Source organism: Mesocricetus auratus, unplaced genomic scaffold (assembly GCF_017639785.1).
Source record: "Mesocricetus auratus isolate SY011 unplaced genomic scaffold, BCM_Maur_2.0 Super-Scaffold_100043, whole genome shotgun sequence".
Lineage (NCBI taxonomy): Eukaryota > Metazoa > Chordata > Mammalia > Rodentia > Cricetidae > Mesocricetus > Mesocricetus auratus.
The window spans coordinates 6,184,836-6,208,013 of record NW_024429220.1 but is presented as its reverse complement, the minus strand read 5'-3'; the positions used below and the strand labels follow the sequence as shown (position 1 = coordinate 6,208,013).

The 23,178-nt window shown below is 43.1% G+C and overlaps 2 protein-coding genes across 9 annotated transcripts in view; one reads left to right on the top strand and one right to left on the bottom strand.

Moving 5' to 3' along the window:
• Window positions 1-23,178, top strand: part of Fbxl13 (F-box and leucine rich repeat protein 13) — a 218,299-nt gene that overhangs the window by 73,788 nt on the left and 121,333 nt on the right. For all 8 annotated transcript variants that reach the window (XM_040735203.1, XM_040735202.1, XM_040735204.1 and 5 more), the window contains 2 exons: window positions 3,173-3,268; window positions 6,851-6,980. In XM_040735203.1, coding sequence (XP_040591137.1) covers window positions 3,173-3,268; window positions 6,851-6,980 — 226 coding nt within the window. The remainder of the gene's footprint in view (window positions 1-3,172; window positions 3,269-6,850; window positions 6,981-23,178) is intronic.
• Window positions 14,700-23,178, bottom strand: part of Lrrc17 (leucine rich repeat containing 17) — a 32,083-nt gene continuing 23,604 nt past the window's right edge. Inside the window, exons 3-4 of the mRNA XM_005080867.4 lie at window positions 20,936-21,091; window positions 14,700-15,487 (exon numbers count right to left, since the gene is read on the bottom strand). Of these exons, the coding sequence (XP_005080924.1) occupies window positions 15,090-15,487; window positions 20,936-21,091 (554 nt within the window). The 3' untranslated portion in view covers window positions 14,700-15,089. The remainder of the gene's footprint in view (window positions 15,488-20,935; window positions 21,092-23,178) is intronic.

Sequence of the window (23,178 nt, the reverse complement as noted above, 5' to 3'; positions counted from 1 at the left end):
ACTTACTGAAAGTAAAACTAAGTATTTATTGTAGAAATTACTCACAAGATACCATACAAGTAACCCAGTTGAGCCGAGTAGTTTTCTGCCGCCGAACTGGAAGCCGAGAGCCGGAAAAAGAGACCGAGACTTCCGTTGTTCAGTCTTTTATACCTTCCCCCATAACACCCCTAGCCATGCCCAAAAGTGGGCTTGGCTTGTGACGTAGTTCACCGCCTACATCCGTATATGTCTTTAGTTATGCCTAAAGTGGGTGTGGTTAGTGGTGTGGTAAACCGCTCTTTTATTACCTCATCTGTATGCACCTCTAGTAAGTCACATGGTTAATGGCGGCATTGTTTTCCTCCTACAATTCCCCTTTTAGTCTAAAAAGGATATTTAAACTTAAAACAACTAACTTGTGTCAATGATCAAAATGTATCAAACATCTATCCCATCTAAACCTCAACTTATCTGAAAGAAACACCCAAATCTGAACACCTCCTTCCAATCCCAACTCTAAAATAATTGAAAACTAACACTAACAATTGTAAACTATCCTATAATATCAATAGTAGGGAGAGAGGGCGTGGAATTCTCAAAACTACTTCCTGCTGAGATGGGACGATGACAATCTCATGGGGACCTGTGAGAAGAAAAATGTTAGTGTAACAAAATCTCAGTAGATCAGACAGTCTCTGTATGGCAGGAGATGCTTGATTGAAGTTCCTGACTGGGGTTCTAGTGTTGATTGAAGCTCTCGTCTGAAGCTCTGGCCAGATTGTAGAAGATGTGCTGTTTCAGTTCCTTGGTCCGGAGTTGTGTCGAGTGATGTAGTTTCAAGCCAATATAGTGCTTGTCAGGTGGAGTCAATGCTGTGGGGTAGTTCAGATGCCTCCAGTCGAATCAGGTGAAGTCAAGGAAGTGGATCCTCATTCTCTTTCTGAAACAGTTGAAGATTGCTGTCAGGAAATCCTTGTTCTCTGGAAAACTCAAACATTAATGTTAACAAAGAAATATTTTAACTTTTATATGTATGCATACTGGAAGAGGTGACAATAGGGAAGATGGTAAACATGAAGGAAATTAGACTTTTCAGAAAAAGAAATCCACAGATAACAGTCCCTAATTTTATTTTCTTCTGTCTTATATCAATGGCTCTTTGATATAATACAGAAATTCTGAATTTTATTTAAATAATATGCTTGAATTTAGAGTAGGAGAGCCAATCCAACTCCAAAGCCAGCTTCAGTTAAATGAATGGGGACTGAGGTATGTGAAGAAATAAAGATAAAAGGGTACTATGAAAAACAAGTATAGAGAGATTTAGACTTTGATACCACACAGTGAGTTATTGTTTGTTTGATGGTCCTCAGGGTAGCTATTCATTCTTCTTCAGGAATCCATATGTCCAGTATTCTTTGCTGAGTTTACCTGTGAAGACAAAAAACAAAACACTTCTCTTTCCTTTTAGGAGGTCACTTTACCCATGGTAGAATATGAATTTGTAGATGAGCTGTTATCTTCCTCCTCCTGAGATGTCTTCTGTTCTGATCGATTTTAATTAATTTTGATGGAACCCAAAGCTTTTCTTCTCCTGTGGAAACAAAAGCATAACCCCTTCCCCAACGTAACACATATCCTGGTTTCCAGACTGAGGTCATAACATCCTTAAAATACACCGGTTGGTTCAGTTCAGAAGTCTTCTCTGTAGTCCAGTGTCTTTCTGCTGCAGTTTGTCCTTTTTCATCAGCATTAAGAAAATTCAACATTAGTAAAGCATTATGTAACCTGTGTTTAGAGGTCTTTGTTCTCCCTGGCTGTTTATGAAGCATCTCTTTTAAGGTTCGGTTAGATCTTTCAATCACTGCTTGTCCTGTGGGATTGTAAGGTATACCAGTTACATGTTTTATATTATAATATTATGCTGGAGCATTGTCAGTTTTTATTGTTTTAGGTATACCCATAACAGCCATCACCTCTAAGAGGTGTGTAATAACAGAATCAGATTTTTCAGAACTGAGGGCAGTAGCCCATTGGAAGCCTGAGAACGTGTCTATAGTATGGTGTACATATTTCAAACTGCCAAATTCTGGGAAGTGAAATACATCCATTTGCAAAAGTTCATTTCTGTGAACACCTTTAGGATTACAACCTGCTGGTAATGGAGTTTGATTGTAGAATGAGCAACTGGAGCAATTTCTTACTATTTCTTTGGCTTGTTGCCAGGTGATAGAAAAATCCTTCTTTAAGCCTTTGCTGTTAACATGGTGTTTCTTATGAAATTCTGAAGCTTCCAACACATTACCTACTAATAAACGATCAATTTCATCATTGCCTTGTGCCAGAGGACCTGGCAGACCTGTATGGGATCTGATGTGTGTTATATATAGGATGAGTCCTGTTTCTGCCGGTTTCCTGTAATTGTAAAAACAATGAGGTTAATTCTGTACTCAGGAACAAATTCTGCAGTCTTAATGTGCAAGACAACTCTCTCTGCATATTGAGAATCCGTGACTATATCGAGAGGCTCTGTAAAGTCTTTAAGTACCATGAGAATGGCATATAACTCTGCCTTCTGTACAGAGTTGTAAGGGCTTTGAACTACTTTACTTATATTTCCTGATTTATACCCTGCCTTACCTGATTTGTTTGCATCTGTGTAGAAGGTAAGAACTCCAGAAATAGGTGTTTGCCTCACAATACGCGGAAGAATCCAAATTGTTTTCTTTATGACTTTGATTCTCTCTGTTTTGGGATAGTTATTACTAATAGTTCCCAAAAAGTCACTGCAAGCTATTTGCCAATACTCATTATCCTTCCATAAGGAGGACATTTCCTCATTCGTTAAAGGTACAATAATTTCAGCTGGGTCTTTCCCAGTCAGTTGACAAAGCCTTAGCTTACCTTTTAATATCAAATCGGAGATCTTTTCTATATATGTTTTCAATGTTTTATTCTGTTTATGTGGCAGAAATACCTATTCTAGAATGATGTCGTCCCTCTGCATTAATATTCCTAAGGGGTATTCTCTAGATGGTAAGATAACCAGAATACAGTCCAGCTTTGGATCCACACGGTCCACATGTGCTTCTAATATTCTCTTTTCTACCCATTACAAACACACACAATAGAAGATCTACCAAAATTCATGTATCATTCAAAGTTATCTGTTTCTTTTCTCTGCATTTAGATTTTCTCGTACCTCAGTTTTAGAGATACGATCACATGTGGTCAAGTCAACCGCTCCTGGATGGCAATGACACAGAGAGGCTTCCTGTGGAATGCTGTAAGTAGACACGAAGGAAGGTGCTGCTCTTCACGGAGATTTGCAGTGGGCTGGGCTTACGTGAAGCCCTGTAGTAGGGCTGCGCTGTCTCCTGCCCCTCTGTCCCTTCTCTGCGGCCACCGGCAGTAAGCACTTTTTGTTTATGTTTTTGGTTCGTTGCTTAGTTAGGTTTGGTCAGCACAAGCCTGGAGGACGTGGTGAAAGTAGAGAGTAACACTATCTTAAGAGATACATGTGTATTTTGAAATTGGAATGGCGGGGTATGTATGCTGGATGTTATTTTCAGATTGAGGCAAAGCCCCATTTTGTTGGGTAAGTTGTACCTCATTCTTGTTTCATTATTTTACTTCTTGTCCCTGATGATGAGCACAGCCTCTATGTTGAGCCCTTGAGTGTGAGAAAGAAAACTTTTAAGAAAAAAATTGACTGAGCTGGGCCTGATGGTGTTCGCTTTTAATCCCAGGTAGAGGCAGCTGGGTCTCTGAGTTCCAGAACAGCCTGCGTTACATAGTGAAATCCTGTCTTAACACTCCCCTCAACTTGGGGGGGGGATAAATTTTTCTTCATTATTAGTTTGCATAATTATTTTATGTGTTTGGGTATTTTGCCCGCATGTATGTCTGTGCACTGCACACATGCCTGGAAACTGCAGGAAGAGGGCATTACATCCTTTGGGATTGGAGTTACAGATGGTTGTGAGCCACCATGTGGGTGCTGGGAACTGAACCCGGCTCCTCTGGAAGAGCAGCCAGAGCTCTTCACTGCTGAACCATCTCTCCATCCTGGGGCATGGTGGTGGTGCGGCTTGGGAGCGCATGATCTGTAATGATCACCTCATGGCTCATAACTGTGTATCTCTGTGTATTTCCTCACTGGCATGCAGAACGGGAGCAGGCTTTTATAAGGATGCCAGGACTGACAGATAAGCAAGAAAACCTCATTGCCTCCTTACAATTATACCACACGTGAACACTCACGGGAAAAGCAGAATAGGAGAGGGAGAACCCAGGCAGGCTCTCTGCTCTGGCTTTGTTCTTATCATACCGCACTTGAACACTCAGGGAAAAGCAGGGAGAACCCAGGCAGGCTCTCTGCTCTGGCTTTGTTCTTCGCTGCTGTGGGCTTGCATTTTCTACACCTGGCAGCCTCTGGACAGAAATGCCGGCTTTGCCTGATTCCTGCTAGAGCACGTGTATCCAGCTGTCACATAAGCAAGAGATTTGTTTTTGTAAACCATTTGTTCTCTGAGTGTGGTCCTGAAACAAGGAGCATCAACACCACCGAGCTTGTGGGAGATACAAATTCTTAGGCTCCACCCAACCCCTCGGTTTACTGAGTGGGAACTCAGAGTAGCAGTCAGCAGTCTGGCCTTTCCAATCCTCCCAGACCATCCTTGCAGGCTCAGGGTTTAGAAACACTTTCTTAAACTGAAACCCAAGGCAGGCATATCTCATTGGTTAGCTCCGTGCCAGTCTTGCATACAGGGAGAAAAGAGCAGTCCCATCAGTGCTGGATGGTTTCCTGATGGATGCATGGGCATGGAGTTAAGTTTCCTCTGTAGTTACTGGCACCTTGTCTGCTCCTCTCAGCTTCTGGAAGGAAGTTTAACAGATTTTTGTACCTAGTGCCTGGCCACCTGGACACAGGTCAGTGTGAGTACTTGGTGTCATCAGTCCTCCAGTCACTATCCATGAGGGAAAGCGATAATGTCAGCTATGAACTAACTTTAGAAGGCAGGGAAGACGATGGCCACTGAAGCTTGACTGACAGAGAAGCGACTCCTGTTGTTCAGAGACATGAGAAGTCACCAAGAGACTGCATGCTTCACTTTTATTGTGGCCACGAGACTCCTCTTTGGAATGAGAAGTTCAGTGATCCCCAGCCTGTGAAAAGAATGAAGAAACAGCACCAGGGCAAGGATAGTATAAACCATTAGCCCCGAAGGTCACATTAGGAAATGCTGGGCTGTGTGATGGGCCTCTTGTATGTGTGCAAACACACTGACAGTATCAAGCAGGCTTGTTGTATACCTTGCACCGCGTGAAAAGGTGCTCCTTTCACATTTTGTCACCACTGACCATAGCTTTGGAACTAGTCACAAACAACTGCTCCTTAACCCTGGCCTGTACTCTTGGCCTCCCTAGACAGGCATTTTCATTTTCCTCATTTTACAGGTGAGAAAAATGAGTTAAAGAATAGCCCGTATTCGCACGTGTCTGGGCTAGAATTCAAACTGTAGTCTGACTGCCCACACGATGTGCAGCTAGTTACTAAACATGAGTGAGGAAACCCGTCACCTGCTCTTCCCCCAATTGGCGGCACAGGACCTGTGCTCCCTGAGTTCTGAGGAGCAGCTCTCATCAAAAGAATGGCATAGCCAGGCGTTGGTTGTAAAGAGAAGCCTTTTCCTTGAGAGAAGCCTTCCCGTCAGCCTGGTTCTAGAGCCGCATCAGTCCCAAATAAACACACAGGAGGCTATATTAATTATGAAGCTGTTGGCCTTGCTTGTTTTTTACTGACTAGCTCTGACTTAAGTAATTACCCCATAATTGTTAATCTAAGTATGTCTCTTACTGGAGAAGTTTCCGGGCTTCCTACCCCATGGTGTTACATCTCGACTCCTGTGTTTCTCCTTCCCAGAGTCCTCCTGGACTCCTAGTCCCTCCTATCTAGATTCCTATTGGCCAGCAGTGCTTTATTGACAAAGGACTTCCCCAACAGTTGGTGGTGCACGCCTTTAATCCCGGCACTTGGGAGGCAGAGGCAGGCTGATCTCTGTGAGTTCGAGACCACCCTGGTCTACAGAGCGGGTGGGGAGGGGAATGGCATGAAGCAATGCTCATGAAAACAGCCTATCATTAAATCACTTGGTAAGGGTCTTTTTCTGGACCGCGCCAAGTGTGGCATAGTTGGGCTGTGTTGGCGGAGGGGTCTTTGACTGCATCGTGCTCTTTTGCCCCAAGTTCAGCTCCCATCCAGTGCTCTGCCGCATGCAATCTCCAATTACTCGATCAGTCTCACTGGAAGACATTAGGCTATCTTCCTTTGCTATTAAAGTCCTGCTCCTCATTCTTTATGTATGCATGTCACTGTTAATTCTTACGGGTCAGGGTAAATGTTTGACTGGCCAATAATCCAAAAGTATTAAAGAATACTTGCTGTTACAACCTTTCTGAGCTCTCCCAGCTATTTGATCTATGAGATCTCACTGTTTTCTACTTCGTTTGTCTTAACTCACAACGGGACAGGATGCCGTATGTACATTGAGTATATGGTTCAGAGCCAGAGTGCTTGCCTCGAATGTATGGGGGTTTGATCCACATTGAAATCAAAAGTGTTTAAAATTTTTAACTGAGTGTACTTTATTTTTCATTGGCCAAGTCCAATACTTTTGGAAGTATGTTTGTGAGTATAGTATTTATTTTGTAAAAATTGCATATTAGAGAAGTCTAATGTTTTAGACTCTTTTTCTGTTTGAAAATGACTCCATGAAGAGCTTCTAGTATTTGATACTTTAAAATGTTTAAAAGTTTTATATGAAATATATCTTACTTCTTAATACTTTTTATTTATCTCTTTTAGATTGATTTTTCTACAACAAAAAACATTGCAGATAAATGTGTAGTGACCACTTTGCAAAAGTGGCGTCTAACTGTGCTGCGCCTGAACTTTCGAGGCTGTCTCTTCCGAACAAAAACTTTGAGAGCTGTCAGTAAGTATGCTCACACCAGTGGCCTACATTGCCATATCCGCTCAAAGTGAGAAGAGTTAAGGGGAGACTTCAGTGTTGCTAGATTGGGTGTTCTGGGAAACGGTCGTTTGTCTATTCTTCTTGACCACTTTTTTTCTGTTGTCTAGATTTCATGTATTTGTCATCAATGTGTCTGTTAAAACTAGAATACATTCCTGTTTTAAACAAAGTCTGACAGTAGGCATTAACAGCATCCCCCTTCATCTCCCTCAAACCATTCATTCACTCTGTCAGTTTTTCTGAAATTGCATTGACATATATATATATATATATATATATATATATATATATATATATATATGATTTACGAATGAATAGTGTCGACATTACACTCTTCTGCCCTCCATTTCTCCCGCTGTTAACCCTGAAGGTCTTAAGAACAGGTTAAGAAGATGATGCTGTTTCCAGTTTCCTTTATCTTGGAAATTTGTCTGTGTCGCCACTGATAGATTTACTAAGGTCTTCTCGGTGACTGTGAAATGGTATTTGTGCAGCAGGTGTGCTGTGATTTACTCACCTGCTGTCTTGCAGATGGTATGGAAGTCGTCGCAGTTCTCCAAGGCCACCTTGTGCTTGCATTGAGCCGTTTGTCTTTAAACTACGCGTTCTTTGAGATTGTTTTTTACTTATCCCCCCAGAGGAAACCATGGCTTTTAAAAGTATTTAGCCAACTGATTCCAGATAATGAGAAAAAATCCTATATGTATTTAACATATTCCTTTGGGAAAGTATGTTTCTTTTTGAAAGGTGTAAGAGGGAAAGTCAAGTTACAGAGTGACGTACACACAAACATGTTTGCCTGTGGTTCTCTGCATCTGTTTCTATCAGTTACTAGATGGAGGCTCTCTGATGATAATTAGGGTAGTCACCAATTTGATCACAGAAGAGGGCCAGTTCATGTACCTAATCACTATTGGTAGGAATCTTAGCTGGAGCCATCTATAAGGGAAGCTATATGGTCTCCTTTGTATCTGGTTTCTGTCTGACTCCACAAAGCTCCCCTTTCCAGCCATCTCTTTCAGTACTCCCCCTCGATCCCCATCCCATCCCTTGAGTTCCCATGCCCGCCGGTCTCCAGCCCACCCAGGAGATCTCTTCTATTTCCCCTTCCCAGGGAGATCCATGCAGTCCCCCCTTGAGCCCTCCTTGCTACCTAGCCTCTCCGGGTCTATGGATTGTAGCACAGTTACCCTTTACTTTACAGCTAATGTCCACTTACGAGGGAGTACGTACCGTGTTTGTCATTCTGTATCTAGTTCCATCCATTTGCTCTTCAAATTTCCTGATGCCATTGTTTTTAACAGCTGAGTAATTCTCCATTGTGTACATATACCATATTTTCTTTATTCTTTAGTTGAGGTGTATCTAGCTTGTTTCCAGGTTCTGGCTATTATGAACAATGTTGCTATGAACATAGGTAAGCAAATGTCCTTGTGTTATGTGTGTGCCTCCTTTGAGTATATGCCCAAGAGTGGTATCCCTGGGTCTTGAGGTAGATTGATTCCCAGTTTTCTGAGAAACCACCATATTGATTTCCAAAGTGACTGACTTTTTTTGCAGTCTTAAAGGTAAACAAAATAATTATAAACCTTCCTCTCTTTGTCTCTGTTTCTGTCTCTTTATCCTCCCACATAATCTCTGTACATGCACATACAGGAAAACATATCAAGCTGGGCTCTGGTCATATACATCTCTAATCTCAGCACTTGTGAAGCAGAGGAAGTCAGATCCCTGTGAATTCATGGCCATCCTGGTCTTCAGAGCTAGTTCTAGGGCAGCTAAGACTGTCATACAGAAAAACTCTGTCTTGAAATACCCCCCCCCACCAAAAGAAAGAAATACACATGGAAAACATATTGTTCACTAAATCTGTATTTTTCAAATAAAGAAAGTGAACTTTGGAAGTAAGGTTTAAAGTTTCAGTTTGACTTATGATTTTGATCACTGCAACAGTGAAGACTGGAGTGAGTTTCTGAGGAATTGAAGACGTAGCTCTAGAAGCTCACATTTTTGTTTTGTTCCTGGTCTCAGAGGAGAAGTCTCAGACTTTCATAATAAGTAAGATATTCTCTGGTGGTAACCCCTCCACCCAATGTTCTCGATTCAGTTGAGTAAATTCTATTTGGCACTGCGGGTCTTTCTTGTAAGTGTGCTGGGCACTGCAGTCTTTCTCGTAAGTGTGCTGGGCACTGCAGTCTTTCTTGTAAGTGTGCTGGGCACTGCAGTCTTTCTCGTAAGTGTGCTGGGCACTGCAGTCTTTCTCCTAAGTGTGCTGGGCACTGCAGTCTTTGTCGTAAGTGTGCTGGGCACTGCAGTCTTTGTCGTAAGTGTGCTGGGCACTGCAGTCTTTGTCGTAAGTGTGCTGGGCACTGCAGTCTTTGTCGTAAGTGTGCTGGGCACTGCAGTCTTTGTCGTAAGTGTGCTGGGCACTGCAGTCTTTGTCGTAAGTGTGCTGGGCACTGCAGTCTTTCTCCTAAGTGTGCTGGGCTTTTTTCACACATGTTGGCTTCATCACTTGCTACCTATTTCCCACTCTATTAATACAGCGTGGGTCACACCTATAGGTGTTTGGATAGTGAACTTTGCATTTCCTTTTGTTATACCTCAAGGGAAATAAGAACAAGTTTATTTTTGATCAAATAAGAATGACTTTAGCCCAGGAACACAGGTTCAAGTTGCCCTGAATAATATGTTCCCTGGAGTTGGTCACCTGAACCTTTTATAATCATTGAACAAAAAAATCATAAATTAAGGCATTTACTAAACACATTAGTGGGGGAATCAGGTAGGCTGTTATAACAAAGTGGTGGTGTCACTGCTATAGATTTTAATTTTAATTTTTTTTATTAGCACATCCTAGTTACACATAGTAATGGGTCTCATGATGGAATTTCACACATGCATATATTGTTCTGTGATCACCTCGTGCCCAATGATCCCTTTCCTCTTCCTAGCTAGTCTGCTTCTGTGTCCATGTCCCCCACAAATGTTTCTGTATGACCAGTCTTATCCATACATCATGTTAGCATACCGTTGCATTTTATTTTCCAACATTGTCCTAAGGATGTTGGCATGTATATTTTAAAGGACTATTAGTCTTGTATTTTCTTTCTTGTGATATCTATTTGGTGTCCTTGTTAGGATAATACGGGCATTAAAGAATGATTTCAGGAGAAATTCTCTCTCTCTCCTTAAAAAGTAAGAGAAGGGTTTAATTCTTTAAATGTCTGGTAGAATCTGCCAATGAGGCCATCTGGTCCTGGTCTCTTCTTTGTTGGAGGCTCCCTGTTGTTTATTTCCAGTCTTTGTTTACTATAGATCTATTTAGATTTTATTTCTTGAGTTAGTTTTGATAGTTTGAATATATGAAAATTTGTCAACTTCCTGTAGTTGGGGTGTAACTGTCAATAGTATTATCTAATAATCCTTTTTATTTCTGTAAAGTTGGCACTAACAATCTCTCTTTCATGTCTCATTTTTAGCAATACTAGTTTCTTGTTTGTGTTCTTTTTCTTGGTCAGGCTGGTTTATATGTTGTTAATTTTGTTAATTGTTTCAAGCAGTCAACTTTGTGGCTCTTTTTAAAGATACAAATAGCATATAAATTACCATTTAACCCCTATATGTGTCAGTTCTGTGCAATTAAGTATCCTCACATTGTGCAAGCATGGCCATCTGTCTCTAGAAGTATACTATCACAGAAAGCTGGAACTCATCACCCATTAAATCCCTGACTCCCCACTTCCTCGTTTCCCTAGCTCCTTCTGCTTTCTGTCTCGATGGACATGCTGACTCAGGACCCCACGTGAGTGAAATAACAGACTGGTTATTGTTTGGTGACTAGCTCATTCAGCATAATGTCTTCACGATTACCCTATGTTGAAGCTGTATATGTGCACATGAGTGCTTAGCTATTGTAGACATAAATTATGTTAGTTTTCTGTTGCTAGGACAAAAATTCCTGAAGTGAATAAACTAAAAGAAGAACAAGGTTGTTTTTCACTGATGGAGTCTGGATTTAGTCTGGGGTTCTGCCACCTCCCAGTGGTGCCACAGGCTGGAAATCAGACCTTTATAATTGGTCTTTAGGAAACACTGAAGAGCCAGGCTAAAGGTTTCCAACTCTTTTGGTTAGGTTCTACGACGTATAGTTGGAAATTATATAGTGAGAGTATATTTAATTTAGTAGGAAATTACTGAACTGTTTTTCTGGGTGTCAACACTCATTTGCATTCCGATGACAGTGAACAAGTGTCCCTGTTGATTGGCACTTGGTGCCGTGACTGTCCTGGAGTTTGGTCATTCTGGAAGGCATCCTACTGCTGTTCTCCCATTTCCTTGATGGCTTGTGCTCCGTGTGCTTACACTCACGTCTGTTAAGGTGTTGTGCTCATTTGTCGTCTCTTGGAGGCTGGATCTTGTAGCCCTGGCTGGACTTGACCCTCTGGTGATCCCCTTGCCTCTGCCCTTTTGAGTACTGGAATCACAGGCATACGCCACCACACCTAGCTCTATTAAGGTTTGGGGCCCATTTTAAAGTTGGCTTGTTTCCTTATTGTTGAATTTTAAGAGTACTTTGTGTGTTTTATTTTCCAATGTGTTGTGTAAATGCTGTCCATTATTTTTATTTATCTGTCTTCTTTTTAAACATAGACATAACTATAATTCTGTCCTGAATTTTGAAACTTACTTCCATGTAAGGGTTTCCTGGTGTTTAGGACAAGCCCTCTTGGCAGTTTGGGATAGAGAGGAAATAAGCTACATTGTTGTGATTGTGTAGAGTCCAAAGATCTTCAGATAATGAAAATTTGTGAGTCAAATCCTTTCCTATGCAATGGGTGTGTTGACTATGTGTTCTGTAGACCTACCAGGCTGGCCTTGAACTCACAGAGATCTGCCTGCCTTTATCTCACAAGTACTGAGATTAAAGGCATGCACCACCATCGCCCAGCCAGACTATGTGTTCATTATAGCAGATGATGATGTATATGAAGACTAGAATATATGAAACTAATGCTTTTGTTGGGATCAAGATAGCCCAGACATATTTTCTTAGTTTTTCTGTATATTTTAAAAATATAGTGATTCTTGGCCCAAATATCTTTATCCTGGCAATAATTAAGTAAACAAATCTGACGAAATCTTGACATTACTTTTAAGGAAGCAACCTGTCTCAACTATTATGATACTTTTAATTTGTCACCAATGATTTAGTAAACCTGTGTTTAATTCTTGTAACCTCGAGTGTATTAAAAGCCAAAGTGTTTCCACCCCCTCTGTAGTCTTCTACGGGAGTATATAGAATTACACATATTTCTGGCCAGAGGTTTGATTTTCTAATTTTAAGATTGGAGATAAATATTGGCAGAACTTTTGGGCCATCTGGCTGCCTGGCACAGGAGTGCCCCACAGCTCAAGGAACATGAACCGTAAAATGGTATCTTAAGACATTTTAAAGGCAGGCAAGGGAGCACTTTTCTGGAATTGGGCAAGCAGACTCATTACTGGACTGTATCATTTGTCAGAGCACAAGAATAACTCAAGTGTCTCTAAATAAAATGTGCATTTCCAGAGGGACTAGGCTCCAGAGGAAGGAATTGTTAGTGAATAAAATAAATGAGCTACATAATGTTAACTATCATTCCCAAGTAACTGGGCATTAGGCCAGCAGTGACTGGCTTAGGGGACTTCAACTCAGAGCAAATTTTACTTATAAAACCCAGAGAACCTTTGGTCTAGAAGAAAGATTTTTAAAACATAGCTTTATCCAAATGCTGCATTTTAAGTATACTGTCTCAAATATGTATATCTCAGAACTGTGATCTCTACTGAACATGAAGGAACACCCAAAGTCAGGCCATTGAGTAGCTGTCAAGTAAGAACTTGGCGGCAGAGGATCGATTGCACTTCCTTGAAGTTCTCAGCTGGAAATGAGCAAACCTTATGGTTTCAAAATCGTAACTTCAATTACAGCTCTGAGCAACACCAGTATTCCAGCTCTCTTAGCTCTGGGATGGCCCAAAGTCGTTTCTCTTATAATGTGTTCCAGAGCCTGTTTCCAAATACATCTCAGGGGATGGTGTTGGATATCGAAGTCAACCAATAAAAGCCCCAACTAGCCTCTAAAACTTGAAGCTGGGAACAATTTGGACCCTTTCCCGAATCAAACTCCATCTGCCTGCCTCCTTTCTATCATCCTTTGTGACTAGGGCTAACCTCTGCCACCAGCGCGGCAGCACCTGGAGTCTCCAACACCAGATCTTGACTGCTTCGCGGCCTCATTCTTAATTCTCTACGTGGAGGCTCGGGGCAATGATGAATGAATCCGCGGTACCTCTTGGGCATCTGTAAAGCCAACAGCTGTCTTTAATGACTCCTAGTGTGTGATGCAGGGTTGGCCTTTCCTGTTCCCAAACCTCTGGTAAATTCTGTAAGGTGTTCAGACGCGCACAATCCACACAGACGACCTGAACCGAGCCCGCACTGCTGGCAGTTCCTCTGGCTTTCCGTATCTTGGTTTCCCATGCATATTAAGATAGATTCAAATGTCTCTCTTGCCAGCTGCTCTCATTGGTGTTTCTGGGAGCAAAGGCAGAATGCCCCTCACATCTGCCGTGTTTTTTGGGAGGGGCAGGATCTGGGTCTGAACATTCTGGTGTGGGTTGTCAAGGGCAAGGCATGTACTTGGCTCTGCCACCTCTCAGCTGTGTGGCTTTGTCCTGGTTACCCAACCCCCTGAGCTGTGGATTTCTCATCTTTGAAAGGTAGATAGCATAGGTCCTCACAGGGATCCTGTGACTCACACGGAGACTATGAGAGGCCTCTAGTGCAGTGCTCAGCATCTGCTGACATTCTATACAGTTCCCAGTGCTATCTATCATAGGTCATCTTTCATGCACGACAGTTTGAAAAAGATCAAGGATGACCAGAGTCTAAACTTTGTACCAATGTCTTGACACAAGAGAAGTGAAAATATGGGGGAGGAAACCCTTGGGACGTGGTGTTTGCCTCAGGATCCGTGAATACTCCTCCTTACGGTTTGTCTAGTGTGTGGAGTGTCACTGAGAACGCCAGATTTATTTTCTCTATACACAGCCTCTTTCACTAGCTGTTTGTTTTCTAGGTGATCTAATTTTAACTAAAACCCCAGAAGGCAGGCATCACCTGAGAGCCTGTCCTCTCTTCAACTGTCTCTGATAGTATTTCTGTATTTTTTACCCCAGATTCTGACCCTGAATCCTAATTTTATCATTTGTTTCATGGTCCTTGACCTATTACGTCAGGAGGAAGTACCCCTTTCCCACGCCAAGTGGCTTCCTGACACAGATAAAAACAAATGAACAGTGTTGTTATCCACTGGTGGTTACAGGCCTTCAGGGCTCATGAGTCACACCACCTACTCAGCTGTTCTGGTCAGCTTCTCATACTACAAGCCTCAAAGTCTCTATTTGACTTTCCTTTTGTTAACAGTGAGGACTGATGGAGAATTGGGTTTGCCAGAACCTCACTCTAGAGCACACAGGAATCCAAAGTGCTAATCTACTTAATGCCTAAGTTGCCTTAAGCATTAATAACAGCAGAGGGTTGGTGGGGGGGGCAATGGACGACAATTCGTTGTGACTTCATTTTGATCATTTTTCAGATTGTATAAGGAGCTATAGAAAGACATAAAACTGAAACTTCTTTCTTAACTTTTATTTCAAAAAGCCATTAAAAACATATGCAAGAGATTGAAATTCTAAAGCCATATTAAGATCAAAGTCCCTCAGGTCACCAGTGTGGAATAGTTCCGTTACTTTGGGACCATTTCTGGCTATGTACGAAGGTTGGCATCATGATCCCCCTGCGTCAGCTTGGATGTTGGGATTACAGGCATGCACCACTAGTCCTGGCCCTGGGTGGAACCCTCTAATCAGTCACAAGGCAGACAAGCAGGGTACTTAGATTCCTACATTTACCACAACACAATGGCTTTGTGGCTGGGCTACCCTGTATACATAGGAATCACAATTGATCAAAGTGTAAACAAACCTTCTCCAGACACTGCACAGCACTGCAAGCTGGTCCCGGCTATCCCACTATGGTGATTCTCACTCTGTGCTTCTTTGCTGTGTGATCTCTGTGTATTTTTTCCCAGTCATCGTCTTCTGTGTCCTGGTCAAAAGTCTCAGGGTAGGCTGGCAGCTTGTCTTTGGGGCATTCTTCATAGTAACTCCGCACGTATTTCCCCACGGGCCATCCTTTGTATTCCTCTGGTGTTTTGCACTCCAGACCACTATAGTGGACATTGTAGTGGTGCTTCAGCCAGTAGTAGAGGTAGTGGATACTGTAGTCGCACCGCCAAGGGTTATCTCTGAGCCACAGGAGTTTCAGAAAATACAGATCTTCTAACACTCCGTAGTCGAAGTTCTGCAGGCTGTTGTTTGATAAGTCCAGCTCTTCCAGATGCGTGAGCCCTAGAAAGGCAGCTAGAAACAGAGTGTTAGCCAGTGAGCAAGGGAACTGACGACAGTTTCGGTCAGAGGCTCAGTTCTTGCAGCATTCTCTGCAGTGCATGTGCAATCCTCACTGTCTCCTCCTCTCTTTGAACTGTCTCGGAGGCCTGAAGATTGGGCAGAGCTTATCGTTTCAGTGCTCCTGTGAGGACAGGGAACTAACTTTGCTGGGGCCTCGCTTCTAGCTGCAGTCTGTTTCCTGCTATGAAGAAGTATGAAGGGAGTATGGCATTGTTTGCATAAAGACACTGAGCTAAACCAGATGGTCACCCTACCAACAGATTAAAAATGCACTGTGAGGCCTTCTTCCTTGAGGACTAGCCGCTGTGCATGATGGGTAGAATTCACCCGAGTCCTTCGGAGGTGCAATGGCTTTCTGACTTTGCAATCTGTGTTTTTGCCTGTCATTTGCATCATATTCTGGTATAATGTTTAGTCAGTAAGGGAAGTGCTCTCTTCCTTGCTATTTCTGTGGAGAGGATTTCTGGGTTGGGAGCTTTTGTTTCTTAGTGTGTCTCCCTACTGAACATATGAAGAAATGCAAAAATAAGAAATAAACTGTTATTCAAACAAAGCTTTTCCTAGATTGCATAGATCAGTGTGTGATATTTTATTTGAAAAAGTTACTTTTAAGCTAGACTTTAACGATTTTTCTGGAGCATGGAGAAGGCCTGCAGGAGGTGTTGACACCATGCAATTTCTGCCCAGTGCTCTGAATGTCCTAATAAAAAGTGCATTTTTCTTGTACTTACCAGGAAGATGTTGCAGAAAGGGGGGTGATGCATAAATAAAGAAAGTGTATTAAATGTAAGACCTTAGTATAGGAAAACATAGAAACCTAGGACAGCTTCTTAGGTTATTGGTGAATTCTAAAAATGTTTACAAAATAATCTATCCAGGTTTAGTGGCACTGATGGTGAGAGTCTATTTTTGTAGAATTCCAAGCCAACTAATTTCTAATTTCTACCAATGTTTTTAAAACATCGGGTTGAGTTTGGTAAGTGGTGGTAACTATCAAGATTCATATTGATTTAGCTGGATGATGGGCGATTAGAACAGAATAACACATAACAAAATAAAACAATTTTCCAAGAACAAAGAAATCTGCACATTAAGATCTATCACATTTCAAAATTTACAGGTCATTCCTAACTTCAAACATTTAGTTTCTGTTTTGAACATGTTTACATTACTCCTTCAAAGTGCCCTTGTGAGAACGTAGTATCCTTATTTTGAATCTGGAAATATGCTTTATATCAATACTATAAACTATTTTCATATCATCTTTTCTTGGACAAAACCCAAACAGACTACTTTCTCTTTTTGGACAAAGCAAGGGCTGAGGAGTGGGGGTAGGAGACGATTCATCCTTGTGATGATAATTCTGAAAACCAGGCATTTTGAGGATCATCTGCTAAAATTCTAGCATGAGGCTGTCACAAATTCACTTTTTTTGAAGCAAGTCAGTGCTCTGGGTTGAAAACACATGCAAATAAATAGTTTTGCATTCTATTTAAAAAGAGCTACAGTTGTTATTGAAGTGCATGTATCCAGCTAGGGCCTCTAGAAGGGCTAGTTTTGTTTCTTGCAGGAAGCAATGCCCCTAGCAGGGTGGGTTTTTTCTTTTTCTCCACAATCGCCTGCACTTTTCTAAACCATCACCCAGTTTTCTCCAGCCTGGTGCCCCACATTTGCTCACTAGGCAACCTAAATTCTTAAGGAAGTCTCGGGGAAGTGTTGCATCCCAAGGAGCCCGAAACAAGGTAGGGCTTTTTAAAACTGCTGTAGTTCATTTTGTCTGATTTAAGTTCTCGGGCCCACTTTCTTTTGTTCTAAAGGACTTACCAATAAAAGTACTTGGCACTTGGATCAATACATACCCATTGAAGAAAACGCTTCCCTTGCATTGAATAAAAAAGGGAGGATGGGAAGGAGGAGAGGGGGAGTGCTCTTTATATCTCATAGCTCTGCTGTGCCTGCCCTGTTGGTCCAGCACAACTGTTCACTGATGTGACGCATTAACCGAGGCTGTATAGTCATTGGCCCCTTAGGGTACTGTAACAGCAGCTCTAAGAGTCGTCTGCATTCATTGGTTGCACGTGTGTGTTTGCGTCTGTGTGCTGCTGGGAATTGAACCCGGGGCCTTCCTCTCGTTCTGTGAGTGCTCCACCACTAGGCTAACCCCTTGGCATCCTGCTGCTGTCAGCTGTCAGCTAGAGCTTTGAATGATAATATCACACAGAAATTAGATGCTTTCTAGGGGCCCTTGGCACAGCGTGCTTGTTCTGTGGATCTGTGGTCCTCATGAGGCACAAGAGGGTCTCTACCTCTGGGCTCCTTCACCTGTGAACTGACTTTGTAGACCCTGGATACCAGTGACCGATATGAACATTAGAGAGCGACTGTAAGAAAGAAATAGCTTTTTATTTATTGTGAAGAGAAAATTGCCGTTAATCTTGCCATTCAAAGTGCAGTGTAAGTGTGGCCAGTTATTGTTCCTTTAAAATTTAGTTGCAATTCTGTAGTATTTAAACAGTATTAATTCTGAAATATGCCTTTGTGGCCCCAGAACGTTCATCTTCAGTTTTCATTTTCATCTGTTAGAACTGTGCATTCTTCTAGTACTTGTGCTGTTCAATAATAGAGAAGCAGGGGCTGAAGAGATGGCTTGCCAAGCATGAGGACTGGGTTGGGTCCTCAGAACCAGTGTAAACGGCTGGGCAGGGCAATGCAGGCCTAGAATTCCAGTGTTGGGGAGATGGAGATCTCTGGGGCTCCCAGGCCAGCCAGTTTAGCTCAAATTTAGTGAGAGACTGTGTCTCAGAAAATAACAGGGAGAATGACTGAAAAGAACACTATCAAACTCTGCCTGTACACACATGTATACCCACACACATGAGCAAGTGCACACAGACACAGAAGTAATTGTTGTGGTTCTTTGGTTTTACTCAAAACGTTTCTAGCATTGCGTTGCGTTATTGTAATAAGTATTATATTTGTAAAGGATCATCTTATAGCTGGGCTTTTTAGACGGCAAGCTCACAGTAAGGCACAGGTATGTGCTATAGCTAGCCAGTGCCTTAGCAGTCACGGCTCTTTCCAGATCTCGTTTTTGTTTAATTTACTGGACTCAATTTTCTCCAGAGGCTTTGCTTGGCAAGGCTTAAAAGACTCAAAAGGGCAGAAAAGAGAACTGACCTCAATCTAGGAGTATGGCTAACATGTCTTACCCTGATTGGAGCATGTCTTATCTACATTGATAAACCAGTCCTTTGCAGTTAGTCTTGAATTTATACTAAACAAGTTGGGGATTAATGAATCTGAGTTTCCATTTTAAAACCAGTAGATGTTCAGTGTATGAGTGACTCCTTGCCACACATTCCTGTCTTTTATCACCTTTCCACTGCGTGGGGGTGATGTGTGTACATATGTCTGTGGATGTGTGCACTGTGTACATGTGTCTGTGGATGTGTGCACTGTGTACATGTGTCTGTGGGTTGTGTGCACATGTGTGTATGTGTGTCTGTGGGTGTGTGCATGTGTGTGTACATGTGTCTGAGGGTGTGTGCATATGTGTACATGTGTCTGAGGGTGTGTGCATGTGTGTGTACATGTGTCTGTGAGTGTGTGCTTGTGTGTACGTGTGTCTGTGGGTTTGTGCGCATGTGTGTACGTGTGTCTGTGGGTTTGTGCGCATGTGTGTACGTGTGTCTGTGTGTGTGTACGTGTGTTTGAGGGTGTGTGCACATGTGTACATGTGTCTGGAGGTAAAGGCCAGCATCAGATGTCTTCCTCAGTCTCTATTTTGTTTCTGAGATAAGTTCTCTCTGAACCACGTCTATGTGGCCACCAATGTTGGCCTCCCATCCTCAGTCTGTGGTTATACGTGTGTGCCGCTGCACCCAGCTTTCACCTAGATGCTGGGGATCTGAACTCAGGTCTTTGTGCTTACGCAGCAGCCACTTTGCTCAGCCCTATTTCTATTTCTAAAAGGTCTATATAGGTGTGAGAGTGTGCACCTGCATTGGAGACAGGTGTGAGAGTGTGCACCTGCATTGGAGACAGGTATGATAGTGTGCACCTGCAGTAGGAGCCAGGTGTGAGAGTGTGCACCTGCAGTAGGAGCCAGGTGTGAGAGTGTGCACCTGCAATAGGATCCAGGTGTGATAGTGTGCACCTGCAGTAGGAGCCAGGTGTGAGAGTGTGCACCTGCAAGAGGAGCCAGGTGTGAGAGTGTGCACCTGTATAGGAGCCAGGTATGATAGTGTGCACCTGCAATAGGATCCAGGTGTGATAGTGTGCACCTGCAGTAGGATCCAGGTGTGAGAGTGTGCACCTGCAGTAGGATCCAGGTGTGAGAGTGTGCACCTGTATAGGATCCAGGTGTGAGAGTGTGCACCTGTATAGGATCCACGTGTGAGAGTGTGCACCTGTATAGGATCCACGTGTGAGAGTGTGCACCTGCAATAGGATCCAGGTGTGATAGTGTGCACCTGCAGTAGGATCCAGGTGTGAGAGTGTGCACCTGCAGTAGGATCCACGTGTGAGAGTGTGCACCTGTATAGGAGCCAGGTATGATAGTGTGCACCTGCAATAGGATCCAGGTGTGATAGTGTGCACCTGCAGTAGGATCCAGGTGTGAGAGTGTGCACCTGCAGTAGGATCCAGGTGTGAGAGTGTGCACCTGTATAGGAGCCAGGTGTGAGAGTGTGCACTTGTATAGGATCCAGGTGTGAGAGTGTGCACCTGTATAGGAGCCAGGTGTGAGAGTGTGCACCTGTATAGGAGCCAGGTGTGAGAGTGTGCACCTGCAGCAGGATCCAGGTGTGAGAGTGTGCACCTGCAGTAGGAGCCAGTCAGAGCAGGAGAATGAGAAGTTAAGACCAGTCTGGACTATGGTGAGAATCCCTCCCCCTCCCCTGTGTGTGTATCTATTTTACAAATACCTTTGTTTTCTGGGCTTACTGAGTAAATATTGCTTAGTACTGTGTAGTCAGATTGTATGTATGCAGATTCAACCAGCCACAGATCAAACATAGCTGAAAATGGCATCTTTTCTGGATATGTGGTGTACTCACTAGACTTATTCCTTACACAATACAGGATAACAAAGCTTATAGAACATTTTGTTATACTTTTATCAATGAGTGATTAATTAAAGCATTATGGGGGAATGTACAAGTGCCATTTTACAAAGGGGAACAATGGCCCTGAACACCAAGGGATGACTGGATAGCACTACACCCTTTGTAAAGCAACATTTTGGTCCATACTTCTGAGTACCAAACAAGTCCTATTTTAAATATCATGCTTTTTGAACTTAGTTTTCTTTTATTAAACTAAATGGCATTTACTATAGCTGTTACCATAGAAAGAAACCCCCAGCATAGCTGCTGCCCTTGAAGGGAACATTACCCTTACCAGGGTCCACGAATCCAATGCCATTGCTGCTCAGGTTTAGCTTCTTTAGTTCGTGAACATCTTCAAATTCCTTGGGTCGGAGCTGGCTGATTTTGTTGTATGATAAGTCAAGCTTAACAATGTCTGGAGGGATGTTTCCTGGGACTTTCTTCAACTCTGGAAAAAGTGAACAGAGTTTAGCTTGCAGGTTTTTGGCTCCTATTTTCTATGACCCTGTGAGGCTACAGCACAGCAGAAGCTAGGTCCCCTAGCGGGAGGCAGAAACTGGAGAGGAGGAAGCCTCTGCAGGTCACAGGTCACACCTGAGTTGTTTGAGAAGGACAGGGACTCATCTTGGTGACCCAAGATGCCCATCTGGAAACATTTGAAGGCTGGGCCTGGTATTGCACGTGGCAGACAGGGTCAGGAAGATTGCTGCAGGTTAGAGGCCTGCATAGGACACACAGTGAGTTTCAGGCCAGCAAATAGCTTCATAATAAGACCAGGCAGAAAGCAGAAAGAGAGTATACTGTCCAGTTTCTGTCACCTCTGTGCAAACTGGAGTCACCTGGGAGACCTCAAATGAGGAGCTGCTTCCTTAAGATTGGTCTATATGCATGTGTGTGGATCATCGTCTTGATTAATGATTGAGTGGAAGGGCCCAACAAACCATGGGTGGTACCACTCCGGGACAGTGGTCCTGGGTTGCGAGAAAAAGCAGACTGAGCAAGCCGTGGAAGCCTAGCCAATAGGCAGCATTCTCCCATGGCCTCCGCTTCAGCTGCTGCCTGCAACTGGCTTCCCTTGGTAACCATCTGGTGGCGTAAGGTAAACGAAACTCTCTTGGCTTCCCTTGATAACCATCTGGTGGCGTAAGGTAAACGAAACTCTCTTGGCTTTGGCCAGGGGTTGGGAGAGCGATCAGTGACGCTGCTGTTTCCCTCTTGGTATTCGCTCCTAAGAATTGTCACTGTCCCCGCTGTCAGGTGTTCCCTTTCTGTTAGGCTTCTTATACCCATCAGTTTTAGGTGTCCTCTGCCAACACAGGATCTCAGGCTCCATTTCCATAAACCCCACTCTTGACCTTCCCTATCCTTCAAACCACAGCAACGGCCCCCAGTGGATGCCTAAACCCACAGATCTCACTGAACCAAAGCTCTCAGTACACACAGACCAGAGGCAAAGTTTACTTTGTGAAGCAGACGTAGTAAGGGCTCAACAGCAGTATTGTACAGGAAAACAGAGCAATTGCAAATTTGATTTAATAAGTCACTAAAACCTTACAAGTGGTTTATTTCTAGAATGTTCTACTTATTATTTTCAGTTCCTGACTGGCCACATGTAAACTGAAATTAAAAAAAAAAGAAAACTAATACAGGAAAAGGAGGCCCAACATCTTTCCTTGGATGATGCTGAAGTTCATGCTTGCCTTGTGAACCTGACCCCCTTCCCACCCACAGAACCCCCATGCCCTTGTGATGGAGTTCACTTCTGCACGCCTGAAAGCTTCCTGCTCCAGCGTGACCAGGTTCTGGGGAAGAGCACTCTAGTGACAGCGGCGTGACAGTAGGAAACCAAGGCTCACCTCATCGTAGCTTCCACTGTCTGTCTCTATCTTTAAGTCTGCTTTTCAAAGATTGTTACTCACACCTGCATAATATTGTACAGGCAGACTTGCTATGTCTCTTGGTCTCTAGCAAGACGAAGAGGCCTGGATTAGTTTTAGTCAGGGCAACCGTAGCCTATGGAGGGAAGAGACTGGTTCTCATGAAGGAAAACCAGAAGCAACCATAACATGGCCAGACTGACAGACATCTGTAGAGTAGGGCGCCCAAGGGCTTTCTGGGAAAACAGAAATCCTTAGAACCGGGAAAGGTAGTGTTCACTACCCTTTTAGGTACAGGAAGGTGAAAAGTTCCAATGAAATGTTAATGAAACACGACTCTGGAATGTATGATTTCTTAGCCCTGGATATAATACAATCATAGTGACTTGGACCTAGTTTTTGTTTCCCTCTTAGTATCCCAGATTACATGAGCTTTTTGTGCAAGTGTGCATGTGTGTTTATGTCTGTGCTTGTACTCTGGGTGTATATACTCATGCCTGTGAAAGTCGGAGGTCTCTGAGACTTCAGCTGTTCTTCCTCAGGAGATATCCACCTTTTTTTTGTTTTGAGACAGGGTCTCTCACTAGGGTCTGGACTCACTGATTAGCCTAGGCTGGCTGATTAGCCTAGGCTGGACTGTGAGCCCCTGGGAACTGTC